Below are 19,745 nucleotides of genomic sequence, written 5' to 3' on the forward strand. Positions count from 1 at the left end.
TTGCAATGACTAATTCTGACAAACATACCCATGCATACAATACGAAGTGAGCACACTCCAGGTGCACCTTTAACCTCTCATTATTTACTTTAGTTTTAAATGAACTTAATAAAAATAAATGTTAGTTCAATAATGGTGTTGTAGCATTACAAAAACAAACTGCTTCGAAGCCATAGAAGTTAACTAGTAAAATCTGGCACTATTTTTTCTACTTTTTTGTGAAATGTTATCTGGTTTTGGAGTTTGGCTATAGACAGCTTTAGTTTTCAGTTGCTATAGATGTGTGCATTGTGTACCCATTGTGTTGTTAGTAAACCTTGCTACATTTTCTGCTTATAATATTTAATAATGGGATATCGGTACCTCCATGTATCTACTTAAAACAGACACATGTGAATTGCCAAAGCATGGTTTATACATACTTAAATGTCTGGATGTCAGTCCTCCTGCATTTTAAACCCACTCAAACAAATGTACATTAATGTGCTATTTCTTGCACCATAATGACATCTTTTCCAGCCAATGTTTGCTTCTCCCAGCCTCTAAAGCTCACAGCATCCTGACCACTAGCAGCTTCGTGGTTAGTGGGGTAGCTGGGATTCTCATTGGTTTAAAGGGATTAAAAGTCAAACTACAAATGGCGGCAAGGAAAAAAGTAACCAAAGCTGGCTCCTTACTTCCACGCAAGTTTTTGGGCTTCAAGCAGTCCCATCTCTTGTTTTCGCTAGTTTGCAATAAAATAATCTTTACAGTTTTTGTATGAATCGCAACATTCATGCAGCAGCACTTTGTTGTCGACCCAGAGGTGTAAAAAGCGGTGGAAACAACCTTGAATGTGTACTTTGTTTTAGATGTGAATTTTGGCGTACAATGAGAGCTTGGCTAATAATCAAGGGCTGAGAATGTGCTCTCCTGACCCCACCACACCCAGGCCTCCAACCCTGACATAACAGATTCTAAGTGTCCCCTCAATGGAAGTACATCAGCTGTAAACCTTACATGAGGTGCAATGGTTTAATATGCATTGGAATTCAAAGAGTAAAGCGACCCAGGAGCACAAACATAACGCACAATGTGCAGCAAAGAGCTCTATACATTGAAGGAGAGGGACATGCTGTGTGGATGGACCTGCCTCCCCTGTGCTATTCATACCGTATCTGCGTGGAATGATCTTGTAGGTCAGTTCTCACGTTAGCTGGGGATGCTTTTTCAAGTCTCCTGGTGCAAGGAGCGCGGCTCGGGTGCAGGCAGCAGGCCTTTCTCCTGAGGGGGAAGAAGGAGGCAGCTCGAGCCACGGAGAAAGTGGGCTGGTATCTGCGTGGAATGATCCTGTAGGTCAGTTCTCACGTCAGCTGGGGAGTGCTTTTTCAAGTCTCCTGGTGCAAGGAGCGCGGCTCGGGTGCAGGCAGCAGGCCTTTCTCCTGAGGGGGAAGAAGGAGGCAGCTCGAGCGACGGAGAAAGTGGGCGGGGGTCATAAACATCAAGCATGGCATGCTGCTGCCTAAGAAAGTTTAATTTTCAATAAAGAAATGGTTTGGGGAGCCACAGTAGAAGAAAGGCACGCAGGCGTGATTCTTCCAAATGAAATGCTACGTGCCAGGGGAGTGGGGGGCGGAGATGAGACAGAGACAGTGCAGGCAGCAGGCCTTTCTCCTGAGGGGGAAGAAGGAGGCAGCTCGAGCCACGGAGAAAGTGGGCGGGTATCTGCGTGGAATGATCCTGTAGGTCAGTTCTCACGTCAGCTGGGGAGTGCTTTTTCAAGTCTCCTGGTGCAAGGAGCGCGGCTCGGGTGCAGGCAGCAGGCCTTTCTCCTGAGGGGGAAGAAGGAGGCAGCTCGAGCCAAGGAGAAAGTGGGCGGGGGTCATGAACATCAAGCATGGCATGCTGCTGCCTAAGAAAGTTTAATTTTCAATAAAGAAATGGTTTGGGGAGCCACAGTAGAAGAAAGGCACGCAGGCGTGATTCTTCCAAATGAAATGCTACGTGCCAGGGGAGTGGGGGGCGGAGATGAGACAGAGACAAGAACAGGGGGAGAAGAAAAAGAATCATAAACAAGTTAGTGTGTGTGGGGTAGGGCTGAAGCGAGAGACACTCGGAGAGAGAAAGACAGGCAAAGACAGAGACGGACCAAGAGTAAATAGAATCAAAGACAGCTAGAGATTAGATATTGCAAAGAAAGAGAGAAATTAATGAAGGTTAGAACGAAAAAGCACCAAAGTAGTGAAAAACAACACGTACCTGATAATGCCGGGAAACTGAAAGTACGGCCGGCCTGCGGCCGGCCATGAATAATTAGGGGAGGAGAAGCCCTTTCATGTGCTGTGCGGCCGGGAATGCGTGTGCATGTTTAATCACGTGGTTCACGTGAACTGCATGAAAACCGCGGGGCTGAAAGCCCTTGGTTTGACGATGATTTTCGCCACTTGAATTCTCGCTCCGCTCGATGCGCTTGCGCGCATCGATAGGTCGCGAGACCTAAAAAAGGGGACAAATCCTTGCCCGGAAATTATCGTCCAATCAGCCTGATTGACACCACCCAAAAGATTTTTGGCAGGCTGATTCTCAATAAAGTACTGGCCTGGGAACGGGACCAGAATATCCTATCCCATCTGCAGGCAGGCTTCAGAACCTCCATTAGCCCAGTCGATCAGGTCTTGCATTTTGTAATGCTTTACTGGAAGACTGTGGTAATTGGACGTGGTAGTCTATCTGCTGCATTTATCGATCTTAGAGCAGCATTTGACCTGGTCCTCGCTCAACCTTGTGGAATGTTCTCAATTATATGGGTATGCCCGGGCCCCTCCTTTCACTAATTAAAAAACTTCACGAGCATAACTTGGCCCAGATTAGGTGGGGTAGCCCTGGTAATGTCACCACTCAGTTTCCTGTTGAAACGGGAGTGCGCCAAGGCTGTGTCTTGGCGCCAACTTTATTCTCTATGTACATTAACGATGTGGCTAAAATGTTAATTGACTCTAATGCTGATGCACCTATCCTTGCAGGAGCCAAAGTCCCTATTTTAATGTTTGCCGACGACTGTCTGTTAGTAGCAAAAACCCCGAGCGGGTTACAGAAGGCTTTGTTGATCTTTGCAAACTTTTGTACCGCTCGTGGGCTGAAAGTGAACGTACTAAAATCCAAATTTATGTCTTTTAACGCACCAAAATCTTTTAAGGGTACTGTAAGCATGAATAAATCACCTCTTGAGAAGGTCCATGCTTTTAGTTATCTGGGAGTTTGTATCCAGCACGATCTATCCTGGAAACAACAGATCGAACTGGCTACTTTGAAACATCGCCAGCTAGCAGGAGCCCTGTGTCTAGAACATTCGAGGTCCCTTACTAAGCGGATAGCCCCTGAATTATCAGTATATAATGGTAAAGTGGTTAGTTCCACCCTATATGGAGTGGAAATCTGGGGGTTTGAGAATCTAAGGGGGATGGCAGTCTCTGAAAATAGTTTTGTTAGGAATTTAATAAAACTTCCTCAGAGTACCCCCTTGAGCACCCTGTTTTACGATTTGGGATTGTCTCCAATAGCCCTTATCGCATCCTTGCGCAAAGTCTTATATTGGAGGCGGATCTGGACTACTCCTGAATTGGAAATATACACTAGGGGGCTGTTAAACGTAATAAGAAGTGATCCTTCTAAAAAAATCAAATATTTAGTAAACATTCGGGGGGTATTAAGAGACCTATGCCTTGGGGATTTGTGGGACGATCCGATAAACGCTAGGTTCCCTCCCAAGAAGGTTCTCAAGGACCTGTAGTGGAAGTCCGTGGCTTCTAAAACCTTTAGGAACATTGCTCCCCTTTCTTTGTATGGCATGTTCTTGGATTTCAAGGGCGTGTCAAATTTTGAACCCTTCTGGGATGTTATCACAAAACTGCTAGACCGCAAGCTCTTTTTTCAAATGAGAGTTGGGAGTTCACCGGTAAGGGCATTTACCAATAGGTGGAGTAGTGGGGGCAAGGTTGCTTGCCCAGCGTGTTCGGCCCCTTTGGAAACCATTAGCCACCTACTGTTTGAATGTAGGTTTGTACGCGGCTCCCCGACGGATCTAGTTATGCACAATGTGTAGGTTATTGGGCACCAGGAGCGGAGCGGTTGCAGTCAGAATAATTTGCACTAGTACAAATATGCCTGTGTACATAGCTGTGACCAAATTTCTAGACTGGGCCTGGACAATCAGAAGCAGATTGATGACAGTTTAATTCTAACTTCTGGGTGATAAAATTCATTGCATATGAAATGTGTATTAGTACCTTTTATGGTTGTATTACCACTGATTTTTATAAACTTGTAATTTTAATAATATTTATTCATTTATTATGGATGTATTTTATATTTATTATATGCTTTTATGACAATCGTCGAATAAAGCTTGCTTGACTGACTGACTGGCAGCAGTGTCTCCCTTAGCGGTGGCCGCTTGTATACGTTGCAGCATACTGAAATAGTGTTTTAAGGACAGCTTGGCCTACTGCAGCTTGCTGTTTGGCTTGCACATCAACACAATAGTGTTTAGTGAAGGTGTGTATTGTAGACCATGTTGCTGCCTTGCATATGTCCTCTAGTGGTATATTTCCTAAGAAAGCCATTGAGGCTCCTAGTTTGCGAGTGGAGTGCGCTCTAGGAGGAACCATTAGTGTACGTTTAGCTTTTTGATTGCATATTTGTATACACTTTACAATCCATCTGGCAATTCCTCCTTTAGAGATGGGATTGCCCTTGTGTGGGGGAGAGAAAGATACAAATAGTTGTTTTGTCTTTCTGAAGGATTTAGTTCTGTCTGTGTAGTATAACAGAGCTCTTCTAAAATCTAAGGTGTGTAAAGCCCTTTCTGCAACAGAGTCCGGTTTTTGGAAAAACACTGGTAACTCTACTGATTGGTTAAGGTGAAAAGGGGTAATGACTTTTGGCAGGAATTTAGGATTGGGCCTAAGAACCACTTTGTTAGGATGTATCTGAAAAAATGGCTCTTGGATTGTGAATGCTTGTATTTCACTAACTCTTCTGAGAGAGGTGATGGCAACAAGGAAAGCAGTTTTCCATGTTAGGAATTGCAACTCACACTTGTGTAAAGGCTCGAAAGGGGGTCCCATAAGTCTTGTAAGGACCACATTTAGGTTCCATACTGGAGCAGGTGGTAACCTAGGTGGGATTATTCATTTTAATCCTTCCATAAATGCTTTGATTGCAGGCACTCTAAATAGAGATAGATGTTGCCTATTCTGTAAATAGGCTGCAATTGCTGCCAGATGCAAGCGTATGGAAGAGTAAGCCAAATTGGTCCTTTGTAGGTGTAGAAGGTAGCAAATAATATTTTGGATGGAAACATCCAGTGGATCAATGTGATTATTGTTACAATATATTGCAAATCTTTTCCACTTAGCGGCATAACATGCTCTGGTAGTGGGTCTTCTAGCTTCTTTAATTATGTTCATACAGTCTGGTAGTAGGTTTAAGTAACCAAACTCTAAGTCTTCAGGAGCCAGATCGCCAAATTCAGTTGGCTTGGTTCTGGGTGTCTTATTTCTCCATGGTTCTGTGTTAACAGGGATGGCGTGAGCCGTAATTTCTGATGTGGAACCAGTGAGAGATCTAGTAGTGTGGTGAACCACGGCTGACGTGCCCATGTGGGAGCCACTAGTGTTAGTTTGAGAGACTGTTGTCTGAGCTTGCGTACTTCTAGTGGAATGAGTGGGAGAGGCGGAAAAGCGTACGCAAATCTGCCTGACCAGTTCATCCATATCGCATTCCCCTCCGACCGTGGGTGTGGAAACCGGTCGGCGAAGGTTGGGCATTTTGCATTTTCGTGGGTGGCAAACAGATCTATCTGTGGCTGCCCCCACCTTTGGAAGAATGGTTGAAGTACTTGTGAGTGTATCTCCCATTCGTGAATCTGTTGTGACTGACGACTCAACAGATCTGCTATCTGATTGTGAATTCCTGGAAGGTGTTCTACTGTCAGGTGTATGTTTTGAGGAATGGCCCATCCCCAAATGTTCTGTGCAAGCTGGGACAGTTGCAGAGAGTGTGTCCCCCCTTGTTTTTGTATACAATACATAGCTGTCATATTGTCCGTCCGGATTAGGACAGCTTTGTTTCGTACTTGTACCTGAAACGATTTGAGAGCTAGAAAAATTGCTAGCAGCTCTAGTTGGTTGATTTGGAACTGTCTCTGTTGGTTGTTCCATTGGCCTTGTGTAGTATAATGCAAGAGATGGGCTCCCCATCCTGTAAGTGATGCATCTGTTGTGAGCACTATCTGTGGAACAGGGTCTAGGAACTGCCGTCCTTTTGTCAAGTTTTTGGTGTTCCACCATTGCAGAGAGCGATATGTACGGCTGTCTACCAACACCAGGTCTGTGAGCTGACCTTGAGCCTGATTCCACTGTTGTGCTTGACATTCTTGTAATGGGCGCATTTGCAGTCTCGCGTGAGGAACTACAAAGATGAAAGACGCCATCATGCTTATTAGTCTCATGAACACTCTGGCTTGGAGAGACTGCTGGTGTTGAAAAAGGGAGACTAAGGTCTGAATGCTCTGTATCCTGGCTTGACTGGGATACGCTAGAGCTGTAGATGTGTCTATGGTAGCTCCTAGATATTGATGAACGTGCGAAGGCTCTAGGTGCGACTTGGTGTCGTTTATTGTAAACCCTAAGTCGTGCAATATCTGAATTGTTTAATTTGTGTACACACTGGTTGAACGATTTTGCTTTTATGAGCCAATCGTCGAGGTAAGGGAAGACATGAATCTGTTGTCTTCTGAGATGTGCTGCTACTACTGCTAAGCACTTTGTAAATACTCCTGGTGCTGTTGTGACCCCGAATGGAAGGACTTTGAACTGACAGTGCTGTCCTTGTATGACAAACCTTAGATACTTCCTGTGCGCAGGATGTATAGGAACATGAAAATAGGCGTCCTTTAGGTCTAGTGTTGATAGAAAGTCTCCCTGTTGTAGTAGTGGGAGTACTTGTTGTAGAGTGATCATGTGAAAATGATCTGATTGTATGTAATGGTTGAGGGGCCTGAGGTCGAGAATGGGTCTTAGTGTCCCGTCCTTTTTGGGAATTAGGAAGTACAGGGAGTAAACTCCTGTTCCCCGTTTCTCTAAAGGAACTACTTGAATAGCATCATTTTGTACAAGTGCTAGAACTTCCTGTTGAAGCAGAGTTATATGTTCTGTGGACATTGGACGCTGCCTGGGTGGTATGTTTGGGGGGGCTGCTGTGAGTTCTAGGCAGCAGCCATGTTGGATAATCTGTCTTACCCACCTGTCTGTTGTGATGGAATTCCAGACAGGTAGGAACTGTGATAATCTGCCCCCCACAGGAGTGGAATGCTGTAGGGGCGGCAGAGAGAGGTCACTGTTTGGGAGTGGAAGAGGAGCGGTTGTTGTTATTACCTCTACCTCTTCCCTTATTATTGTTGCCTCTTTATCCTCCTCTAAAGTAGCCTTTGTTAGAGGAGGTCTGTGTGTGCGTCTTAAAAGATGGTGTTGTGTCTGCGCCGGTCTGCTTAGAGCCTCCTCTATAAAAGGAGCGGCGAAAAGAACTTCTAGTCTGTGTGGATTGTAATGCACCCATAGACTTAGCTGTGTCCATGTCTTTCTTCATCTTTTCTAGTGTGCTGTCTACTTCCGGCCCGAACAACTGGTTCTGATTGAAGGGCTGGTTCAAGATTGCGTGACCACGCATGACGTCTGCGTATAACACTAGTGATGACTGCTCTGGATGCTGTGTCAGCTACATCTAGTGCACATTTAATTGAGGCATTGGATATTATTTTGCCTTCTTGTAAGAGCTCTGCTGCCTGATCTTTGTATTGATCTGGGAGGCGCTCCATGAGTTTTTCTAGTTGGTCGTAGTGAGCCCTGTCATAGCGTGAGAGTAAGGCTTGTGTGTTTGCTATGCGCCATATGTTTGTTGCCTGCGCAGCAATTCCTTTCCATAAGGGGGCGGGGCGGAAGAGCGGCGGGCGCATGCTGGTGACGGAACCGCTCTGTCACCAGCCGCGGTTGCGCTGTGCTCATGACGGAGCGGTTCCGTCACGGCCTGCCTGCTCAATAGAACGTTCAGCGCAGGCGCGGAATCCGCGCCGTGCAGGCGTTCCGAGCGGGCCGTGACGGAACCGCTCCGTCATCAGCACAGCGCGACCGCGGCTGATGACGGAGTGGTTCCGTAACCAGCAGGGGAGGGGTTCATATAGACTGGATCAGATGGTGCTGGTCTATACTTTTTTTCTATTCTGGGATTTAACACCCTACATCGTACCGGGTCTTTAAATATGTCTGGAGCATGTTTAATGACTACTTTGATCATGGGTAGTATTTGTGTAGACCTGTGTGACTGCTCAAATGTATCCAGTAAAAAATCCTCATCAATGGCATCAGAGTGCATTTGAACTCCCACTCGGCAACTGGTGGTTCAGGCCTCTATCCTTTCCCAGCTGGATTACGGGAGTGCTTTGCTGCTTGGAGTCAATCAGGCTGAGGCTACCCGGCTTCAGAGGGTACAGAACGCTGCTGCTCGGGCCATTGTTGGCCTTCCGAGACGGTGCTCTGTCTCTACTGTCCTGACCTCCCTTCACAGGCTCCCGGTCAGACAGAGAATCAAATTTAAGGCTCTCTGTCTGACATTTAAGATCTTGAAGCTTTCCTCTCCTCCTGCCCTCGCGGGCCTTATCGCTCCTTATGTCCCCACGCGGTCTCTCAGGTCTGAATCTCACCATCTGGCGATTAAGCCTAGGTTCAGACTGAGTAGGATGGGAGGACGCTCTTTTCGCGTTCTGGCGGTTGGACTATGGAATTCTCTTCCTGTACATATTCGTGCTCTTAATAGCCTGACCCTTTTTAGACGCGCTATTAAAACCCACCTGTTTGCCTCTGCCAATTGATCTCCGTTCTTTTCAGCTCTGACCTGTTTTGTTGTGGTACTTGATCTGGCGCCAGGACGCCCCTTCGCTGGGGCAGCTGTGCGCCGAATAAAAGTTATTAACATAACATAACATAACATAACTCCATGGTAAAGGGCAGCTCTATTTAAGAGATGATTAAACCCAATACTATCTTCTGAAGGGGAAGGTTTTGTTGGGTAGTACTGAGGATCAGGAATGTCTGGCACATTGTGTGGTGGAAAACCATATATGTCGTCATCCTTAGGATATTCTGGATTGACATCCTCATCTAAAGGGTATGGCTCTGGTACGTCATTCCCCCACCTAGATCATACTCCTCGTCAGTGTGGTGTGATGATGCAGGAGATTGAAGAGGAGAAGCTATAGGTTCAATATAAGGAGGGATAGGAGAGGAAGAAGGTGAAGGAGAGGAAGGGTGCATTGGAGAAGTTGCACAATCCTTTTTGGCAGGAACCACAGGTAGAAGTGGTGTGTCTGCTGGTCTTTTCTTGTAAGGAATTGCTTCCACATGTCCAGTTTTTGGGTTGATATAGACATTTTTCTGTTTAGGATCTGGTCTAAACAGTTCTTCCTCTTCTACAGTCTTTTTCGGCGTCGATTTTTTCGGTGCCGATAGTGGTTGTTTAGTGTTCTTTGCTTTAGGAGGAGTTATCGAGTCCTGTGGCAAATTCTTCGGTGCCGAAGGTGGTTTCGGCTTGGTAGGCTTGTTAGAGGGCTTAGGCGTCTCTGTATCAGGCCTTGGAGTCTTTGGTACCGATGTTGGAAATTTTGGCGTGGAGACAGGTTTCGCTTGGCCTGCAGCGCCGGACTCTGGCTTTCCATCTTTATTTTTGGAGCCGCAAGGTTTCGGAGTCGAAGCTTTCGGATCCGGTACCGGTTTTGGCACCGATGTATCTTTTGGTGTGGGTGCCGAAGGGTCTTTGTCTTTGGGCAACGAAGGGCGTTTTGGCTTCGGTGTCGAAGAGTCCTTCGGTGTCGAAGGATGTTTCGGAGGTGGAATTGGCACATGTTTTTTTGGTGCCGAGGCACCGGAAGGCGTAGTCTTTTTCCTAGGAGCCGAGCCTGAAGGCGGGGCGTCAGAGGGTAGATTTCGGTCTCGACTGGGCCCCATGGGCTGAGTGCCGACCGCTGCCTTTGGCTTGGGTAGTGTATGTTGTGCAGGGGAAGGGGTACTCACGGGCTGTCGAGATGGAATCGAGTCGTCCGAGTCCTCTGACCCCGATATGATCTGGAGATCAGGCGAGTCTTCCTCGGCGATGAGTGGAGCCTCGTCCTCAGAGATATCTTCGAGTGGATCCTCGTCCCCGGAGATGTCTCTCTGACGATCTCCTCCTCAAAGATGACCTCCGGTGCTGGCGCTGATCTCCTCATTTCGTGTCGACGGGCCCTCCGATCCGAATGGTCTTCTTCGATCGGAAGGAGGCACAGACTGTGCAGGTCGACTCGTAGTGTTCCGGCGATAGACAGAGGTTGCAGACCTCGTGATGGTCGCTATGAGGGAAATTTGCTCGACATACCGGGCATCTCTTGAATGGAGTTCTGTCCATGAGGCGTAGGCCGTAGGTCGCCGATAGGCCCAACGATGTCGAAAATGTTTATATAAAGTTTCACGCTTCAAAGTTGCTGAAAAAGTCTTTTCCAGCCGGAGCGGAAAACTTTCATTCGACCCCAGTGGCGGAAAAAAACAATCTGAGGATGAAGTTGATGACCATGCGCAGTATTGTCCAAGGGAGGAGTCACCTATCTCGTGACTAAAAAGACTTCTTCCAAGAAGACAACAACCTGCAATCATCCGAGCCCAACATCAGGTGGCGATCTATTGCTAGGTGTACAATCTGCAGCTCATATGCCTCGAACATAACCTTTTTATTGAAAACGCCCATCTCTCTATTTCTCTGCAAAAATCCTGGTGAAACGAAGCATGCACGATTGACTGAGTGAAATAGCCATCTATTGTTTCCGCGACTCTGAAGATATATATTTCTTTTTCTTGGGGGACAAAGTTGTCATGTTATATGGTTGTCAGAAACTAATCCCTTCTTGCTTATTCGAGAAAGTTTCTAGTGACCTCTGAGCTAGCTGGCATTCACAATTAAGTCTAACATATTCAATAGAGACCTAGTCGACTTCAGTCCTACGTCTAAACTATCGTTTATGTTATTCCAATGCCCAGAGCCTATTGGGAATATAGGAAGTACACTACACTGATATTTCCACATTGGCTGGTCTGTATTTGATGGCAATTTTCCAAAGCATATCGCTATGAATTTAGATTTTAGATGGTAAGAAAATGGCTGATCCAAAAATGCCGCCGGTTGCAGTTTTACATAGGATTGCAAGACCATCCATGCATGTGCCCGTCTGCTTAGGGTGGCCTTTGGCCTTGTCCTCAAGTAATGAGTGTTGCTTTGCTCCCTTCTTCAATATTTGCTGGAAAGTTGAATATGGAAGGTTCTTCTGCCAAAGAGCTGCGATGTTTGTGACCTGTAATGAAGTTTGAAGATATGCATGATAGGCGGACTGCGGATCATCTTGTAACGCAATCCAGAGTACATTATTGATTTCATTATCTCAATTATGCCAAATTTTATACCAGGCTCTTATCGTGGCAGATCTTCTATGAAGCTGTTGCAGTTGTAAACCGGATTCTAGTCGAACCTGCGCCGGCGAGGCATTATGCGGAAGTGAAAAGACTCTCCACATTCCATGGTCAGCTCAAAGAACTGGCAAGCACCTGCGGTTTTTATGACGAACAGGAAGAACTACAGGGCCAAATAATACAATGCTGCTCAGCGGTGAAGCTGAGGGAGACTGTTCTCCAGGATTTGGAGAAATCGCTACAAGGCATTTTGATACTGGGACGTTCAAAGGAATTGTTTAAAGCCAGAGAGTCCCATATGGAGGCCACCCTCCACAGGCCAGTCAAGACGGAGAAAGTTCATGCCATACAACCAGGCAGCAGTCTGTCAACTCCGGAACATCCGCAGGAAAAGCGTAAAGACTATGGATACTGTGGGGGACCACTCCACAAGCTGAACGAATGCCCCACCAAGGATAAAAGATGCTGTGCCTAAGGCAAATATAACCATTTTGCAAAGGTCTGCCGATCATGAAAGAACAAGTCCCAAAAGGAAACACTGCAAGCCGCCATGGGCACTCCCAACAAACCGAAGGACATGGACGATGATATGGAAGAGTACACTCTCATCATGGTCTTTGCTGTAGGAGTGGTTCCATAAACTCGCCGCCCACTCCCACAATGCCAGCTTAAAGTAGGGCCTCACAATGTCACTGCAACCATTGATACAGGGTCATCTATCAAACTAATGTCAGCAGATACCTACCCTGCCTAACCAGACACCCAGAGATGGAGAAAGAGCGAGGATCTTCGTGTATGGTCACGCACAACCCATACACCTGCTGGGGTGTTTCAAATTTCCAGTGTCCCATGTAGCGAATGCGGGACACCGCATGCTAGTCAGTGGGCAGACAGCAGAGGCACTGGAACGGATGTCCTTTGCATTTGGGGTACAAGTGGAAGAACTGTCCACTATTCTTGAAGAATTCACTGAATTATTCAAAGGCATTGGCTGTCTAAGAGGGAAAAGGGTGAATCTCTACATCGACCAGTCCATTCAGCCATAGCCCTGCGACACGAGCACATCAGTTTTCATCTCCGGCCAAATATTAAAGAAGAATTGGAAAAACTGGAACATCGAAATGGTGACAGGCCCCACCCCGTAGGTCTTGCCAGTCGTAGTCACAAAGAAGTAGAAGCAACCTGGGGAGGTCCGTACATGTGTGGATATGCGACTCCACAACGTCGCCATCAAGCGGAAACACCACTACTCACCACAGTGGGCAACATTTTCTTGGAGCTTATCGGAGTGATGTGATTCTTAAAAGTCGACCTTCGCTCGGGATCTCAACAGCTACCTCTCCGCCCCGAATCGAGATATATCACCACCTTCTCAACTCACGCTGGACTGCGGAGGTATCGCCGCCTCAACTGGCATATCCAGTGTCGCTGAAGTCTTTCAGTACACGATCCAGGAGATGCTCAGCAGCTTGTCGTGAGCCATCAATGTCAGCAATGACATTCTAATATATGCCAAGGCAATGAGGGAACACCACGGACACCTTAGTGCAGTCCCTCAGAGAATCAAAGACTCACTCTCGATCAGGAGACATTAGTTTCTGAAACAAAGAATCAGTTTCTTCAGGTGTACTTTCTCAGCAGAGGGGCACCCACAAACATATCAGAAGTATGGAGCTTCCTTGGTATGGTGAATTATTGTGGGAAGTTTGTTCCAGACCTCATAGGCCTCACCCAACCTTTTTGCAAACTCACTAAGGCAAATGCCACACGGACCAAGAGTGCAGAATGAAACAATGCCTTTTAGAGGATCAAAGCAGCTCTGAAGGCAGATACCTCTCTGTCCTATTCTGATCCACAGAAACCAACACATTTCATGGTGGATGCCAGCCCAAAAGGACTCGGGCTGTTCTCAATCAGTAACAGCGACATGAAGCTTGGGCCTCTGTTGCCTACGCTAGCAGGTCCTTCACGGAGACAGAACAACGATACTTACAAATCGAGTGGGAGGCTATCACCATACACTGGGCCTACCGACATTTCCACTTATATATGTATACCAACCCTTTAGTTGTTACAATGGACCACAAGCCTCTGGTTCCTCTGTCCGAAGGGTCGGAGTCCAAGCTGCTACCTCAAATATAGAAATGGATACTACAGTCACAAGAATGATTGCTGAGTCAAGTACCGGCCAGGCACCACCAATTCAGCAGACAACCTCTCCCGCCATCCTGGCGCTGCAACCCCCAAAGAATTAGAGGAGGCAGACTAGACAGAAGAAAATGTCTGGTACTTTGCAGAGAGGCCCAGGGCACTCCCACCGTCACTTGCACTCTCCTGCAGGCCACCCAGGAAAATTAATGCATATAGCTGGCAATAGCTGTGATCCAGTCGGGTGAGTGGAGAAAGCCGAAGGCACACCTGCCACAGAGGACCCCTGAGGGAAAGAGAATCCTAGAATCTCTTTTCAAAGTTGGCCAAGAGCTCTCGACAGACGCCAGCGGGTGTTAGCTCAGAGGACCTCGTCTAGTGATTTCCACCAGCCTCACCACCCAGGCAATGCAACTGGCCCACTACAGCCACCAAGGGGTAGTCAAAACTAAGAACAGGCTCTGCACTAAAGTCTGGTTCTCCGGCATGGAGGAAATGGTGGAGGCAGCAGTAAGGTCGTGCCAGTGGTGCAAAGTGGCTGGGTCCACGGAGGGTCCTGCTCCGGTGCTCATCGAAAAGGGTCCCCTGCAGCTATGGGAGTGCACCAGTCTAGATTTTTGCCACCTACCAGTTGAGAGACTTGCCTCGGTTCTGATAGCCGACTACACCAAATACCCTAAGAATGAATGGACCACCTTTTAAGAGCCAGGAGTTTGCGGATTACCTCTGATCCTGGGTCATCCAGCACCGCAAGATAACACAGCGCTGGCCGCAAGGCAATGGAGAGGTGGAGCGGTTCATGCAAACTTTGAACAAGGTGATCCGCATCGCTCATGCGATCAACAACCCAGGGAGAGGGGTGATTTATGGATTGCCACGCAAGTGTTGGCAGACACCACACTCAACCACCGGCCAAGCCCAAAGGCATGGGTTCCAAGCCCCATTGACAATGTAAGGGTTCTTAACAGACGGATAGCAACCAATCAGCGGGCTAGCATTCTGATATCCAGCCTGGAGACTCAGTATTTGTTACGGTCTGGTACCCCAGAAGCAAATTCCAGCTGTATTCTAACAACACCCTTGGATTGTGGTGAAACATAAGGGCACAATGGTCATGGCACACAGAGGTGATGAAGAGATCACTCGCAACGTCTTTCTTCTAGAAGGTCAACTATCGACTCATCCACTGACCCTGATCTGCTGTCAGAGGCAGTTGCGTGGGTGCCATCATCACCTTCACCCATGGTCTAGACTGGGGTATCTCAGGCTCCGGACGAGACATGGCCAACCCCCATACCATCAGAGGGTTTTCCAAGCAGCAGCTTTTGGCATGAGTCCTGTACCCCAAGATCCTCAGGACGAAGCTCCCCCCCCATCCCCCGAGGTATCATTTGTCACCCTCCACACACCTAAAAGAACTTCCTAGACTGAGGACTCTATGAAATTATGAGCTGACCATACAGGCAGAAGACTGTGACCTGGGGAGTGGTAATGGTACAAGTTATCTGCATGAAATGTTATCTTTTGGAAAATGTTGTTGTGTGTGTTATTAAAGTTAGAGAGGAATGTACTGTACCATTTCACCAAACATTGTGGGGTGGTCTTGGTGTATGTCACCTGTACACATGATCATTTTGGTTGAGTCCTGCACTCCGCGGGCAGGGTAATAAAATGGCATGATCGCGGCATGTTGTGGCAGTCATGCGCCGCGCCGGTGTGTATTGAGCCACAATAGCACCTCAGCCAAATTACAAGTTGTAATTCATCGACTCACAAAAGATCAATTTATGTTGACACTTATCTATTGATTGCGCAGTAATTTCCCATCTAGGGACCACTACTACCTACCTCAACTTAATATCTGGACCAGAGACTTCAACTACATAACTGATGGCAGAATGGATAGACACCTCCCAAAAATGCACACCAAGCCTAACATGACTGCTACACTGCGGGACGTGATGCGACACCTGCTGTGTGTGGATATCTGGCGAGAGACACATCCAGAGGTGCAGGGATACACCAGCTTTACGAAGAAAAACCAAAAGAAATGATGGACGTATACGACCACTTAGCTGCATTATACCTTGCACCCCCAGAAACTACAGAGCCCACCAATCTCGAGTTCCTGAGGAGCATATCTCTCCCTCGCATTATGGGGGAACAGGCACAGGCTGCAATTCAGATGAATTACGTGAGGCTGTGCGAACGATGGCTCGGTGCAAAGCCCCAGGCCCTGATGGCCTACCAATAGAGATCCACCAGACATACAGCGACTTATTACTCCCTAGATTATTGGAAACCCTGCAAGATGAGAAGGTAAATGGAATCCTCTCCATCATGGGGCGTGTTGCAGTGGCTAGAATGGTCCTGTTGCCTAGGTGCATCTACGCCCTACAGAATACACTCGGCCATATCCATGATACCACGTTTGTTACCTTGAATACATTGTTGGTTTCGCTGGTATGGGCTGGGAGGCGCAGTAGGGTAAATTTAGAAATACTCAAACTGTACACGGGCCTGGGTGGACTACGCCTCCAGGACTTTATACTATATTATTTTGCTAGACTGCTTCGATATGCAGCACAGTGGTGTATGCAGGGACACAATATGGAGAAAGCATTACTAGCAAGCCACAATATCAGTTCAGATTTACCCAAATATCTGATGATGGGCACTCTGGCTCCTAACTCATGCCTGTTTATAATCCGCATATAGCGCGCTCTGGGAACAGGCGGTCACCCGGGTGGTCCATAAGGCGCCTTACATGACCTCACTCCCCCTACAATGGTTGCAGGGGTTTTTGTAAATGTCAGTCAGTTATGGACATCTCTAAATGGCACAAGGGTAGATGCTCGACAGTCGGGGATCTATTCACAATGGTTCCTTCCTGATGTATGAAGAAGGGAAGGAATGGTACCAAATTCCTGAAGGGCACTTCTTACAATACACCAAGATTGCACATACTGTCAGGGGAATGTGGCCCTCCTTTCCTGAGGAGGCGACAGTCACACACACAGGCCCTCCGGCTAAACCCGGGGTCAACTAGAGGCCTACTCTCCCACACATATATGCCCTTAAAGAAGACCGCATCACTGAGACTTCACAGATAAAAGACAGGTAGTCAGCTGACCTGACAGTCCCCCGAATGGAAGGGGAATGAAAAAGGGAGTTTGCACAGGTCTGGGAGGTGGCTAGTAATGCTAGGTTTAAACATACCCAGTTCCACTACTTACATCATACTTATTTGACCCCTCAGAGACTAGCTCGCTTTAACTCAGTGCGCCCTTCCCACTGCCCCAGGTGCGACTCTGACCCTGCCACATTCCTGCATATGTCTTGGACATGTATCAGGTTACAAAAGTACTGGCACCAAGTTATTCAGAAACTCTGTGCTACCACAGCAGTTTGCATAGAACAGACAGTTAAACACTGCCTAGTGGGGCTACTCCAGACACCAAAAAAGGGGACACGCACCAGAAACAAATGAGCCCTCGTAGGCCTAGTATTGGCTAAACGTCACATTGTAATACACTGGACTCAAACACTCCCTACAAAATTTGATGCATGGCTGTCAAACATGCTGGAGTGGGGGGTGGCGGAAGAAAATAGTCTTAAAACAGTGCGCATAGACAAACATGCCGAGCAAGATTTAGAGTACTGGGGATGCTGGAAGGGTTACGAATACCGGACTCACAAAAGGAGTCGGAAGCGGATAATACACAAAGAACGCAACCAAACACCTCTTAGTCCGGACACTCGTGCGCAGGAGTCAGATACTGCTAAGCACACCAGTCACATAACCCCAGAATGATGGGCGGCCGCCCAGTCCAGTGAAATGGACAATTAACGGATTGGTAACCTCAATATAAGTGAATTCCGTAACTAGTCACTGCTGCGCAACGTTATTGTTTTTTTTTTCTTTCATACTGTAGGACTCTTATTATTGTAATTACTGCAAGTAGACTGTAGGCATAAATGATGAGTGGGTGAGTAATCCCTGGAGCACCACGCATATTGAATGTAATCCTTGTTGAGGCACCATGGGCAGATTACAAGTAAATGTAAAACGTAACCATTTCTGTGGTTAACAATGAAGTAATATAATAAAATGAAGTTAAAAAAAATAAAATAAAAAAAAATAAAAATATATATATATATATATATGTCCTCAATAACAGTGGGCATGGTCGAATATCTGTGTCTTTGTATTTATTCACAAGCAAATCAAGGTGATCAGAAACACTGTAGGCTCTTAAGTCAGGGCACAGCATTTTCCATGTCTTCAATGACAGAAAGCAAACTTTCTCTGATTTACAAATTATCAACTCCACTTCCCAGCCAGTGACCTGCGCATCGCACTCACCGGTGTTTCCCTGTTCATCCTCCGTTGCCTGCTGGACAAATACTTTATGGTCATCTGTATAGGTCCGTGAAGTCCCAGAGGTAGCAACTGGATCACCTGAAAGAAACACAGAACAAACAGAAGATTTGTATCAAGTCTTCGAAGAGTATTGTCGCTCAGAAGTGGATGAAACATTGACTACTAACTATAATAATATGTTGAACAACTAACACAATATTGGTTCTGACTCGCTTTGTTCTATTTTGTGCTTTTATGTCTCATTATTTACGTTTTCTTGTACTTCATTTATCAAGAACCTACAAAGTAGCTTGAGGCGCACCAAGCAGATTAGGTTTAAGAAGATATAATTTAGCAGCAATCAGGAATGCTCGATGCTGCTATGGTAGTACAAGTTGGCTAATACAGCGAAGCTGTGAGAGTGCTAAAGCCAGTGAAGGAAGCCACAGAATTCTCATGTCCACAGCCCAACGGCAGAGTGGCCCCACGCCAGGGTTTACATTTTAGAGAACTACACCATTGGAGCCGTCATGTTGGCGTGGAGCTTGACTGTTAATTTTTGATTTAGCATGTAATGCGCATAAGTTGGATGCTGAAGTTAAGGCAGCAGTTCCATCAGCTGAGCCATGAATGACTTCTCAGTCATTAAGGAGTCATCAGTCAATACTGAGTCATTTGTCATGGCTGCATGTAGGATGCTACAGCCTGATACTACAGGAGCATTAAAAGTACCAGAAACAGCCAAGGATTCTCTGGGCTACTTGAAGGCACAGGATTCAATGATAATTTAAATGTTAGGGTGAAGCATCCCTTTGTTGACAGAACTACTTTCTGGACGAAAGCTCTCACTATAATGCAATTTCCAGGCTGCTCACAATACCTGCTGACAAATGGGGAGCAACCTGGGAGGGAGAGGTGCACACTTTGCAGAGGCCGACCAAATCAGAAAGAGGGAAGACTGTCCAGAAACGTGGCCAGCAACATGTAGAGAATGACCATAAGAAATCCTAGGGATCCCAGAATAGGCTTAAGCCGCAGGTTAATGGTTCCCTTCACTGGGGTCAAGCAAGGAGGAAGCCCAAGGATGACCAGTGGAGGCAGCTCTAACCCTGGATGCTGTAAAGAGGCAAGCACATGCTCCTCTGGAACAACAGGTGGCATTACAGGACATCTGGGTGACTGATCAACAGTGCGTTCCTTCACACTGACCAGCAGCCTACAAGTGCCTCTCTGGAAACACAGGTGGCATCACAGGACGACTGGGTGACTGATCAACAGTGCGATCCTTCACACTGACAGCGGCCTACAAGTGCCTCTCTGGAAACACAGGTGGCATCACAGGACGACTGGGTGACTGATCAACAGTGCAATCCTTCACACTGACCAGCAGCCTACAAGTGCCTCTCTGGAAACACAGGTGGCAAGACAGGATGACTGGGTGACTGATCAACAGTGCGTTCCTTCACACTGACCAGCAGCCTACAAGTGCCTCTCTGGAAACACAGGTGGCATCACAGGACGACTGGGTGACTGATCAACAGTGCGTTCCTTCACATAGATAAAGAGCTCGCAAATGCTCTTCTGGAACCACAGGTGGCATTACAGGATGATTGGGAGACCGACTACAGAGTGGCCCGAGCATACCCGTGTCACTCATCTCAGCTGTTTATGCTGAGTCTCCCTCAAAATAAAAAAATCCCTAACAGGCC

The 19,745-nt window shown here is 46.9% G+C and overlaps 1 protein-coding gene across 1 annotated transcript in view; it reads right to left on the minus strand.

Moving 5' to 3' along the window:
* The window catches only part of LOC147700310 (uncharacterized), a 429,112-nt gene that overhangs the window by 79,170 nt on the left and 330,197 nt on the right, over nt 1-19,745 (minus strand). The window contains 1 exon segment of the mRNA XM_086936302.1: nt 18,040-18,135. Coding sequence (XP_086792428.1) covers nt 18,040-18,135 — 96 coding nt within the window.

Source organism: Lissotriton vulgaris, chromosome 8, assembly GCF_964263255.1.
Source record: "Lissotriton vulgaris chromosome 8, aLisVul1.2, whole genome shotgun sequence".
Taxonomy (NCBI): Eukaryota; Metazoa; Chordata; class Amphibia; order Caudata; family Salamandridae; genus Lissotriton; species Lissotriton vulgaris.